The 12,270-nt window shown below is 35.3% G+C and overlaps 1 protein-coding gene across 4 annotated transcripts in view; it reads right to left on the bottom strand.

Moving 5' to 3' along the window:
* MBNL2 (muscleblind like splicing regulator 2) overlaps positions 1-12,270 on the bottom strand; it is a 161,855-nt gene that overhangs the window by 18,849 nt on the left and 130,736 nt on the right. The window contains exon 8 of one of the 4 annotated variants that reach the window (XM_023528012.1): positions 5,756-5,850. The exons of the other annotated variants lie outside the window; for them this stretch is intronic. Within the exon in view, the coding sequence (XP_023383780.1) occupies positions 5,756-5,850 (95 nt within the window). The remainder of the gene's footprint in view (positions 1-5,755; positions 5,851-12,270) is intronic. 4 annotated transcript variants of the gene reach the window in all.

Here is a 12,270-nt window from a genome sequence, read left to right as displayed (position 1 = left end):
GAGAATTTTCTTGTGAAGAAACACAGGCTCCGAACTGGTCAAATGGTGAATAGCGGGGAATGTTTAATGCCTCCTACACTTGTCTGAATATAGTCTTGACAGATGGCTTTGAATAACAGATGTTTTATGCAACTCCTTGAGATGAGAGTTTAAGTAAACAATAACCTTACCTTTCTAGATTTCTTGGTTAGTATAGGCTAACTTACATACCTAATACTATATACAAATAGCTTTGAAGTAGTATTCACAATTATATGTGAGAGATAACTGAAATCCGATCATTTGCTTTTCTCTTCCCTCTTTAGTAATTGTAGCAGATCACATAAAGCCTAATATATGAATCTGGTTGCATGTAGTTATTTTATAATTCTGATAAGATATGGTTGAAGTTGATTATCTGTAGTAAACATATCAGGCATGTCTGGGAAATGGGATTTTCTGACTTATCAAATATTCCAATACATAAAAAGTAAAAAGTTGTGTATGTATATTATTAATAAATTTTTAATAAGCCCTTCCTAGAGCCCTCAAGGTCATAATTTTAAAGATGAATCATCACTTTTTGGAGATGTGGTTAAGTGTTGGTTAACATATTTCCAGAAATATAATTTGATTTACCAGCTTCAAAGGTAGTGATGGGGTGTTCTACGAAAAAATTCTTAATATCCAATGTGTAAGAATTTTTCTTCCTAGCATAGACTCGATGATCCAGAATGAATTAGTGGAATAATTGCCCTCACTGTCCACGTAGCTCTAACTGTGGAAACATGGAGTAATACTTACTTGGAGTAACTTGGAAACATGGAGTAATATTTACTCCAAATCTGAAGGGACTCTCTTTCGAGCAAAGGCCTGGGAGGTCGTTGTGAGTTTGTGGCTCTGAAGTCTCACTGAGGTAGGAAGTGGGAAGCTGCGTGTTAGAGGTAATCACCCTGGAGGCATTCGACCACCGAGTCCACCCAACTGCTACCACTGAAGGGAGTCAGCTCAGGCAACTTCCTGCAGTTAACCTTCCATGTCAGCCCGAATTTCTATTTCTGCCATGTGACATTTGTTTGAACAGGTTTTGCCATAGTATGAAATAGTTTTTATGTTTCTCTTTGGCTAAAAGTAACTCTGCCTATGTCCTGGGCAAAGGCAAGACAAAGTGGGCCACTTGCCAGCTGCTGCAATCCCAGTTTAGGCTCTTGTTAAAACCTCCTAATGGTCTCAGCAGACTCTCCCGCCTGGAATCCATCTGCTCAGTCTTCCTAGAGTTCTATCTTGCTTGAAAACCATTCAGTGGCCAAATGAGAGCCAAACCCTTTAACCTGGCATTTAAAGTCCTGCACAATCAGAATCAAATCTATGTTGTAGCCTCTCCTGCAAACTAAAGCTCTAACCAATCTATTGTTAGTTCTTCTCTGCTAAACTTTATACTTTCCCACTTTGTACATTTGTGCCTGTCATTCTTTCTATCTAGCAATGATGATTTAAAGAATGTGCAGATAAAGTGCTTGTAGAATTCAGAAGAGAGAAAAAGCATTTCCAGCTGCAGGGGTTCAGGGAACGACTCAGAGTATAAATTGTATTTAATTGGGCCTTCAAGGATGTTATTAGATAAAGTGAATAATCTCTGTGCATGATGAAGAAATTGAGACTTACAATATATATATTTGGAAATTATTTTCTCCATTTTTGGAATAAAATTTAGTTTTGAAATAAAAAATAATCAAGCAATGAAAGCAAAGAGTACTATAACAATTCAAGTTACAGGAATTCCAATATGCACTCTCATTTTATTAAATAAAATTCCTTATAATATGATAAAAGTTAGATAACCTATATACTAAGCTGTTTACTTCTACCTCTTTTAATGTATACTCTGAGATTAAATTTGTTTTAATCTAGGCATCTATAGATTTATACAGTCTGACCTTTTGTTAGTAGTCTTAAATTTATATAGTATTCTCATTTTCAATTCTGATTTCCCTTGTTACCAGGCTATTTGTGAGATGTTTGGTAGAGACTAGGAGTAAAGTCTAGGACAATGATTAACACAAAAGAAGCCCATATACTTGGCTTCACTAAGACGAATGACTAATTTTTTTTTACTTCATATTTTCTTACTTCTTATCTTACTTGTATAGAAATTATTCATAGTTTTCAGTGGTTATAGTACTCACTGGTTATAGTATTACATAGACTATAAATACATGGTTATATATTATAATTACTATATATCTACTATTGGTTTCTAAATATGCCCTGGCTATTCCATAACTAACTTGAAGTTATGCTCAAATTCAATTAATCTCCTAGTTTAGGATTCACTTTTGTTTGAGCTGCATTAGCAAGACTCCATTTTCCCCTACACTAACAGAGTTTGCTGCTACTGGCTCTCATTCAAAAAATAGTTTTACATGTGGAAGAAGTGACTTTGTGTATTTGTAATTATAGAAAGAGGCAGTATAGCATGGTAGTTAACGACAAGGCCTCTAGAGTCAAACTGCCTGGGATTAAATTCCAGTAAGACCATTTATTAGCTGTTTAGTGATGCCTAAGGTAGTTAAACTTTGTTTCACTTTTACCTGGGGGATGATGATAACCGTACTTATAAGACTGTTGTAAGGATTGAGTATATCTATATATATGTATCTTTTCTCATGTAATATAAAATATGCGATATCACATAACACACAGTATATGAGAGAAACCATTTATAATAGTATCTTATACATAATAAGTGGTTTGTAAATAATAACATTATTATTAGGTTTAATTTGTATATAAAGGCCCAAAACCTTAATTGAAACAGGAAATAGCTGTTAATAAATTTGCTTATTGTATTTTTGTTTACATATCTACTCCCAGAGCTAACCATCTAAAAAATTATTTCATATTTCCCACAAGTATTTGGATTTTGTCTTCATATAATTTCAAACTACTAATCTAAGTTCAGTTAAAGCTTTCATTGCTAGCACTTTGATTAAACCCCGAAGTAGCACTTATGGATTTGGTGCTTGCTCATCTTGGCTCACCACGGGGTAACAGTGGTAACCTGTAAAGAAACACTGAACTGGAGGATCTGTCATGGGATGTTTCGGTCTATCTTTTCTATGAATGACCTGTATCTAATTATAAATACCTATGAGATCTGAACTATTAGAACTGACAGTCTAAACTGATCAAATGAGCTGAAAAACTGTCAAAACTCTACCATGTTTTTTGTTTAAGACAGATCTCTCAATGAAAGAAAAGAAGGTAGGATGCTTATCATTCACTGAACTCTGAATTTGTTTTTCTGTTTGTGTTTACCTTTATAATCTCATACTTTGGGTCTAGCATATCAGCTAAGGAACCTTTGTTGAATCTTAGAGCTGGGAGGGGCTTCAGAGGCGATCTAGTTCTAGTTTTCCTTTTACAAATGAGGAGACTGAGATTTATTACATTAAAATGACATATAATTCACATAGATACGATTCAATTTGAGTTTAAAGGGTGAAATCTTAAGATAGATAACTTGTCATTTAAGGGTCATCAACAATCTCTAAATTCCAAATTCTTCAGCCCTAAAAGAATTTCCAAGTACTTTGGTAGCTGCCTAGCTCTGAAACTTGTTGAAAATACATAAAGAATATTATATCTGAAAGTTTGTGTTTACTACTATTTCCTTTTCTGTGGTTTTTCATGTGCAAGCAGAGCTTCATCAAGAGCTGCTAAAGGATTTCCCTTCTTCATTATTCAAGTGCAATCTAGCAACTATTACATTCGACAAACCACAAAACATAGAACCTAGGATACTTGAAGCTACTGTCAGGGACTCTTTTAATTAGATTTCTTTGGATTTAATTGAAGTTAAGCTTGTTAGTTCCTTTACTAATCATACTCTGCTGTGAAGTGATATATTTTAGCTTCTGAATATTTCATACTTTTTACCTCTGCCTTCCTATATCTATACATAAACCTACACATAAGTATGCAACCTCTCAAAATTTTTCTACCAAGCAGAGCCAAAAAATCACTAGGCTGGAAAAAATATTTATAATAATGATCAAATATTTGTCATAATAAAGGAATTTATCCTAAAACTCTAAAGTATTTCTTTATCTTGACTTCCTTTCCATTCCTAGGAGAGATCTCTCTGTATTAGACATGCTTAACTTGCTGTAAAATAGCGGGAAATTCCATTGTAACAAATACTACTCCATTATATTTGAAACTTGTTTTCTTATGAAGAGAATTTGTAACAAAAATTCTGTTAACAATTTCAAAAACATGGTTCAAGAAGGCAGGATTTACACATAAAAGAAATAAATATCCAGCTTTCCTATTAAGAAGCTTGAGCAAGTGAAAAGGGGTGCTTTGAACATAATAATGGGAGGATGCAAACTGTCTCTCCCTTCTTCCATCCCATCGTTAAAAAAAAAAAAAAACTTCCCACCTAAGAAATTTATTTGCTGTTTTTTGTTATGTCTGTTTGGAAGCTTTCCTTAGAGGTAAGTTGGCATTTTTGAGATGGTGAGTAAAGAGATGAAGAATTGTCAGTGGTTTATATTTAACTCTTGGCCTCTCCTCCCTCCCTCATGCTTTCTTGCTTTATCACAAGTTGGACAGTACAGTAAGAATTGCACAGGATTTTACTTTTATTCCTTCATTCAAGTGCATTAACACCTATCTTTTTAGTGCTTAGACCTATGGAATCATTTATTCACTTGAACATAGAAAGAAGTGTGAATCAACCCTCCCCACCTGCAGAATACTTTTTGGAATCTGCCATTTATGCCCTAACACATTTTTTTTCCCAATTTCTCTCATTAGCTCAGACCTTCCCTGCAGCCTACTCCTGTATTTCTTTCCATCGTTTATCAGTACAATTGATTTTATCTAAAATATAAACAAACAAACAAAAAAACAAGCTAAAAACAAAACCAAAATTGCTCTTCTATGAGGGAAGGGCATGCGCAATAAAGTGTTTTTCTAGGTGAGGTAAGAGTTTATGCTCACTCATCCTCATGTGCATCTCCAAACCAGGAGCACATGTTTGCAAGCTGGCTGGCTGGGGTTAGGGTTACCATCAGCCTGTGACTACAGAGGGGGAAATAGCCAACTGGCCCTCACTGAGAAATAGTACACCGATGGTCTTATTGGCACATGCATTAAACCAACAGAGTTAAACATCCCTAAATCAGTTATATCCAGCCTTTGTGAACTCAGTGCCTAAGAACTCTTCTTCCAGTATCTGAACAGATTGTAAAGCAGGAACCAAGTGAGTCTGGGAGCATGTATGACCAGGGTGAGATGTTAACAAGAATCATTCAGACCTCAAATTTGATACTAAGGAAAAAGGGAGAACTTTTCTAGGAGGAGAATTTTTTTCCTCCACAATAGATGATAGGGTCTGAACGAAATGAATCAAAATTAGCCAGTTTGGAAGCACCCACGGGCGAGCTTTTGTAATTTCTCTGTGGCAATTCACAAACCACTGGATACGTGATGCTGTACTAAAAGGAATTTAAGCCTGTCAGGTTAATTACACAATATTAGGTACGAAAACAAACAGTGCAACACAAAACATAGCTACATCATTATTTGCAGTAAATGTTAACTCTAAATAAGTGCAACCTGTCCATAAATGCTTGCTGTAAACTAATTAAAAAAATAAAATTTGATGGATAAACATGAAAAAAAAATTCTCACTGAGAATTTTTTTTTTAAATATCAGCACTCATTTAGAGTTTGGGATTTGTGAAAGAAAGCTTTAAAAGGAGCAAACCTGATTGGCTGTGGCTGTTGCTGCGAAGGGGACACTTGTTGCAGGAGTTGTTGCTGCAGAGACAGTGGCTGACGTAGCGCTGTGCATCATGGGTACTTTCAGGAGGGGAACCATGGGAGCAATGAACAGGAGGGTGTAGCATTATGGTAATAGAAGTGGTATTTTGGCATGGTGAATATCAGAGCAGCAAGCCATCATGGGTTAAACCAGCAGATGGCATGCAATCACAATGCAAAGCAAGGAAGCATGGGAGAGAAATAAAAAAGGGAAAATAGCTTATTACAAGTACAATTAAAGGAAGTTTTAAAACATAATCAGTGATTCCCAGAAAGGCCAAAGCAGATTACTTTGGTTGATGTATTTACAAACATTTTACTTCTAACAATAGATCATTCCCAATTCAGAGTCTATAGTGTATGTAATAATTGTTGCTTCTAAAAACACAAAATGTAATGTCTAGTTAAGTAAGAGTATATGATATCCATTTTTAATCATAATTCTAAAACATCAAAGGCTGATATGTAAGCCTAATTTTAGGTAGGATTTTTTTTACGATTTATTGTCTTTAAGTTGAATTTCTTTTGTCAATGTGGGGCTGGTCTGAACTGAAATTACCAGGGATTGTGGCTTATTTGGGTCAATAAATGGTGGAGCAAAAATCATGGCCTTGATGTGAATTCTATCACAGTTAAACTGTGACATAGCCAGACAAATTTTGCCAATGTTTATTTTTCTGGATTCTGAATGGAACAAATTCGTATGTCCTAAAGACAGACTTTTGTACCAAGGCATTGGAATGTATGGGGATAGCTATATGCTATTAAAAGTTAACATCTAAGGAGATGCTAAGGTACAAATAATCATTGCAAATAAATCAACACTTAAAATTAAAAAGAATATTAAGAAGTCAGATATTTGTTTTCAAAATACATCCATTTATAATTTTTTTTTAAAATAAATACTTCTGGGAAACTCTGATAATTCTAACACACAGCAAAGAGGAGATAAAGGCACACCACTATGAAACTTTAAAACACTGATGAAATTAGCCTGCCTCTCTGATAAATTAAGCTTTTTTTCCTTCTGTCAAACCATAAAAACTATAAATAGAATAAAATACAGATCATTAAAAGGCAGACTCGTGCTTGTGGTTTTATGTTTTGTAGTGGTTGTTCTAGCACAGTGGTTGTTCTAGTCACATTAAAATGGTCATTTTCTTAAACATACAAGTACATTTTAAAAACCTACACATTAACTCTAAAGCCAAATAAGCCTTCAGATCTACCATTTCCTAAAGCATTTCTACCATCTCTGAAATAAATTTCAAGCAAGTGAAGGTATTGTACATAATATAAAAGACAAATAAAAAAAGGTTGAAACCTACCAATACTGGTAGCGGGTGTCATGCACAAAACTGACCCTGCATGTCATGCAATGGTAGGTGGAAAAAGTGAATAAAGGGAAAGAAACAGGTTAGCGGTTTAGAGTTAACATTCAAAGTGAGATTGAAGCACAACCAGAAATAAGTAGGGTTAGTTAACACAGTCTTTTAGAGTCATTCACATTTTCAGTACTGAAACAAATATATCTGACTTATTGTAAGCCAATATTATTCAAAGTTCACTCCTTAGACTACTTTTCAAACTTTCTATTCCTATATATCGACATGATTCTAATAAGAATGACATGTGATAATAATGCTGGAGTGTCCTTCCTCAAAGACCTCAAAGTACTTGAGAGATATTATCAAGTTAATTTTCCAAGGTAGGAAGTGGGTATTTTACAGATGAAAAATCTGAGGCATGGTAACTACTCCAAGGTCATACGTCGTGTGATTCAAGGCTAAGGCTAGAAATAGAATTCTATTCTTAAATCCAGGTCAGATTTTGTATTCACTGGATTACACTGACCTTATTGCATTAAAGGTTTGCTTGTTTGGTTCTAAAATGTTCAATGTCAATAACAGAAGATAATAAAAATAGTAATTAAGATTCTGGAACTTCCAAATCAAAGGCTTACAGGTCACGTGAATTTTAGATTACTATCGAAAGCCCTACAATGTAGAAAGACCGAGATTCCTGTGAGAATGATTGGGATGAATATATGTTCTATTTTATGCTACCAGTTCATTATGATAAAGGAGTGGTGCCTAAACAATAAAGTCTAAATACTATAGAAGCAAAGTAGTGCAGAGTTAGGGCTGAGTTAGGACCAGGGCTAGGGAATTTTGTCATGGCTTGCTGTTAGGTGATCCTTGAGGGAGACCTTTGCAAAATTCCTAGGAAATCTCAACTTGATGTTTAAGTGGGTAGGTGGGAGGCAGGAGGGAGGATTTCAGCCCTTCTTTTGGAATAGTCACCTTACCTATAGGTGGTCTTATTAAGGTACTTGAATCAGAAAATTCTGACCATGAATACTAATTTATGTTGTGGAGGACTGAAAAAAGAACCATATTGAAAGGAATTATCTAATTCTGGTTCAGTTCCTTAGAATGAAAATCAAAGTAATATAAGGATTTAGATGACTGAAGATTGAGTGTCATGTGGGTGCCAGAGAATTAGTTTTTAATGAATGTAAGTGTATCCACTTAGGGTTTTAGAACTGTCTTCTGAGATTCTAGATGAAGAATTTGTGATGTGTAGGTCTTTATTCTCTCTGCTGAACTGTTCACACCTGAGGGAGACTTTTTGCCTGATGTACGTTTTGATCAGGCTAACATTAACTAGTCAAGACAAGAGGTTATTTAACTTGACTACTTACTATTGGATTCTTCAGCAAACATGTGCTACTATTTCCAACTTAAAACACACACACACCAACACCTCAAAATCCTGTTCATGACACCCAATCTTTTTCTAGCCCTATCTTTCTAATCTTTACAAATTTCCTGAAAGTCACCTACGCATAAAATTTCACTTCCTTGCTCCCATTTATTCTTCAATTGTCTCCAATTTGGCTTTCATTTTCACCTCTCCACTCAACCTGCTAATGTCACCAAAGAATTTCATATTGCTGCAATCAGGAGCTCTTTCATCTTCAGCTAACTTCACCTAACTTTCTGAGTATTGGTAACATTTAGCACTTGGCCACTCACTCCATAATAAACCACTCTTTTTTTCTTGTATTTTCTGATAACTAACTCTCTCTCTCTCTCTCTCTCTCTCCATCCCTCCTTCCCCTCCCCCCACGCACCCCAATATCTCTATATGCTGGAGTTTTTCAGGACTCAGTTCTGGTTCTTTTTCATTTACTCTATACTTTTTCCTGGCGAATCATTCAATACATAATATCATTCAATCCAGTATTTAACTACTGTCTATGAGCTCAACGCTACCAAATTATGTATCCTGCCCAGATTTCTCCTTTAAACTTCAGGTCCTTTCATCTGTCTGCTCATATGGCCTTTCAACTTGGATATCTGACAAAGGTCTCAAATTTAATATGTTCAAACAATCTTTCCCACAGAATATTTATCCACTTCATAAAATTCTATATGGACATCACTATGTAGTAGCTTTAGCTTAAACTGAAAGTTATGCCTGACAGCACTGGCCCAACTCACCAATGCATTCTATGCATTATAGAATGCACCTTGTATTTGTCTGTTTGTCCATCTCTACAGCCACTTTTCAATTCCTGATCACCATCATCTCTAGGCTCAGCTATGCAATAATATCCTAACTGGTTTTCCTGCTTCCATTCTCACCCTGCCCCCCACCTTAGTCTATTCTCCGCTCTGCTAGCAGAGTAAACCTTTCCATATACAGGTCTGTTCACTTCTCTGCTGGAAATGGTTTATTGCTTTCTCATTGCTTTTGGATAAAAACCATGTATGGTCCAGTCTCTGACTATCTCCCCAGCTCATCCTCTTCCCCAGGCACTATGCTCCAGGTCAGCCTTTCATTTCTTTGAACTGAACACAGCACACTTTTGTCCTACTTTTGGGCTTCCCACAAGTTGTCCCCTCTGACTAGAATAAACTTTACCCTACTCTTTTCATCTTTTAGGTCTAAAGGTGCATGTCACTTCTTAGAAAACTATTTAATTGTTCTTCTACCTATCTCCACATGCCATTTAGATCAGTTTTCTATTTTTACTCTTATTAACTCTCCTTTTTCATTCATAGTACTCAGAAAAAAATTTAATTATATATTTATATGAGTATTTATTGAACATCTTGTCTCCCTTTCTCTACTGTATACTCTGGGGGATCTAGGATCATATCTGTCTAGGTCTACGGGGCACATAGTAGGTGATCAGTTGGTTGAATAAATGTTCTCAGCCATTAGTGAGTGTGTGTTGGGAGCAGTTTGTCCCTAAAATTTATTAAAATATCCAGCTTGTGAATGATTTCATTTTAAAGCCAACCATGGCTAGATTCAAAGTTATCCCTATAAAAATTCTATGTTATTCTTTTTCATGCTAATGTGGAGGGGCTTTCTCGGAGACCTTTCCTGTGTCATGCATGTGAATGTCACTGGGTTGCAAATCATCAACAGCAGCTCCTGCAGCCACAATGGTCTAGGATTGGACATATCACATTGGCTTCAGTTCAAGATATGGCTGCAATATTTTACCAAATTACTTTGATGAACCATGGTCTCTACATAGCTTAAAAGATATGAATATTGGAAAAACAGCTTTTTCCCCTATAACTACAATGGATAATTGTAGTTATACAATTACACTCTTCCCAACCCATGCTGTCCCACCTACCTGAGATGCTCTTCCCTCATTGGTAAGATCTTCCTTATAATGTCCTAAGCAAATCTCTCTTCCTTTGGAAAGTCTGTCTTTCTCTATATACTTTCTCAACCAGACACTGCACATGCTGATGGCCGAATACATTGTCTCTTTCTTCTTCACTCAAATAGTTTCACTCATATCCTAAGTTAGCCCTTAATGCTTTCAATTATGTTTGTTTTTCGCCTACTTCTGAACTCCTCTGTAGTCTCGTTACTGGCTCTGGAAGCCAGAACACACTATACGTTCAATTACTGTCTGCTGAATTGGATGGGATACATAAATTTTACTGTGGTTTTAAATAGACATAGTTTCCATTAAACACTGACAAATTTTTCATGAAGGTGTTTGATAACCTTATGTAACATTATGGTTTCCGATCATTAGGTAATATTTGTGTTAGCACTTTTCCCTGTTCTACCTATTTCGTATTTCCAATATAATGAAATAATTCAAGGAGGGAGTCAGTGGGTTGTCTCTGTTCTGACTAGCTAAAGCATTTCACTAAGGCACTAATGCTATCAACAGAGCCTCAAATGTTTTTTTGCTTCAGTTGCACAAATATTTTAACTCTAGAAACTGTGAGTCAGAATTATCTGAATAATTCCATTAATTATATATTCCACGTTGCAGCATAGACACAGCCTCAGTTTTTCCATCTGCAAAAGGCAAATAATTATTCCTGCCATTGGCAGAACTATCTTGAAGAATAATGCAAGTATGTCTATAAGAACATTTACAGTAACTCAGAATAAACCTGTCAGAGAAATGCCAGGAACTATTATGCTGCTATTTTTGTAAGTGGTTTCCACCATTTTCCTCACATAGCCAAAAAAAAAGTATATCTACTTGGTTAAAATAATCCCTATCAAAAAAGGAAAAAAAAGAAAAACTCCCACCCACTGCAAATGTGCCAAGGCATCAACCAGGGTGATAATTATATTAGCATGGTTTTGTATAAGAATTCCATATTTTGCTTAATATTTTATGTTAATATTTCCACAGCCTGGAGGCAGAATCTAAGTCCAAATTCACATTGTGTCATTGGAAGAATTTTAATAGCACACCAAAACTTCACTATGAGTGACCTTTCAATAAAGGTCTCTGGGAAAACATAAAATGCTTTTTTGTTTTATATTTATGATAATCATTAAAGTATTTATAGAAAAATAATGTTTAAAAATAATGAGTCCACCATCCACCATTTTCACTTAATTTACAGAGGTTTAAAATAACAGTGATTAATAATGAATGATTATTATCATCATCACTTTAAAATTAGGCTCAAAATGCTGTGTATGAGAAAGAAAGCGTGAAATAAAAAACTACAGCCAAAATAAACTCTGAAATTTCTGTTGTGGATTTAAAGGGAAAGATTATGCTAATTTCCTTTTCATAAAATTATTTTCTCTTTCATCATTTGAGAAACATGAAAATTTCTTAGAAGTTGAAATACCATTTCAGAGCACGAGATCCACATGCTTGTTTACTATGATATTTATATCGTGTTACAAATGGAAACACTTCTAATTCACAGAATTAAGTGGGTTAGGACCCACTTTTTGGCTCCCAAAGCCCACGCTATTGAGGGTTGCCGGACACACTGAACAGTTCTTAAAGAATCCAGCAGAGGGCAGAAGTGCACAACCACAGCAGCCAGTACAGACTGAGTCCTCAATACAATGCATTTCATCGACAATAATCGTCATTACATAAGGGACGATATTTGTTCTTGCTTTGGAAGTCTTTAAACAGTTTCCAGGTGGAATATT

Source organism: Pteropus vampyrus, unplaced genomic scaffold, assembly GCF_000151845.1.
Source record: "Pteropus vampyrus isolate Shadow unplaced genomic scaffold, Pvam_2.0 Scaffold21, whole genome shotgun sequence".
Classification (NCBI taxonomy): Eukaryota; Metazoa; Chordata; class Mammalia; order Chiroptera; family Pteropodidae; genus Pteropus; species Pteropus vampyrus.
The sequence above is the reverse complement of the archived record's forward strand: the minus strand, read 5'-3'. Positions and strand labels throughout refer to the sequence as shown.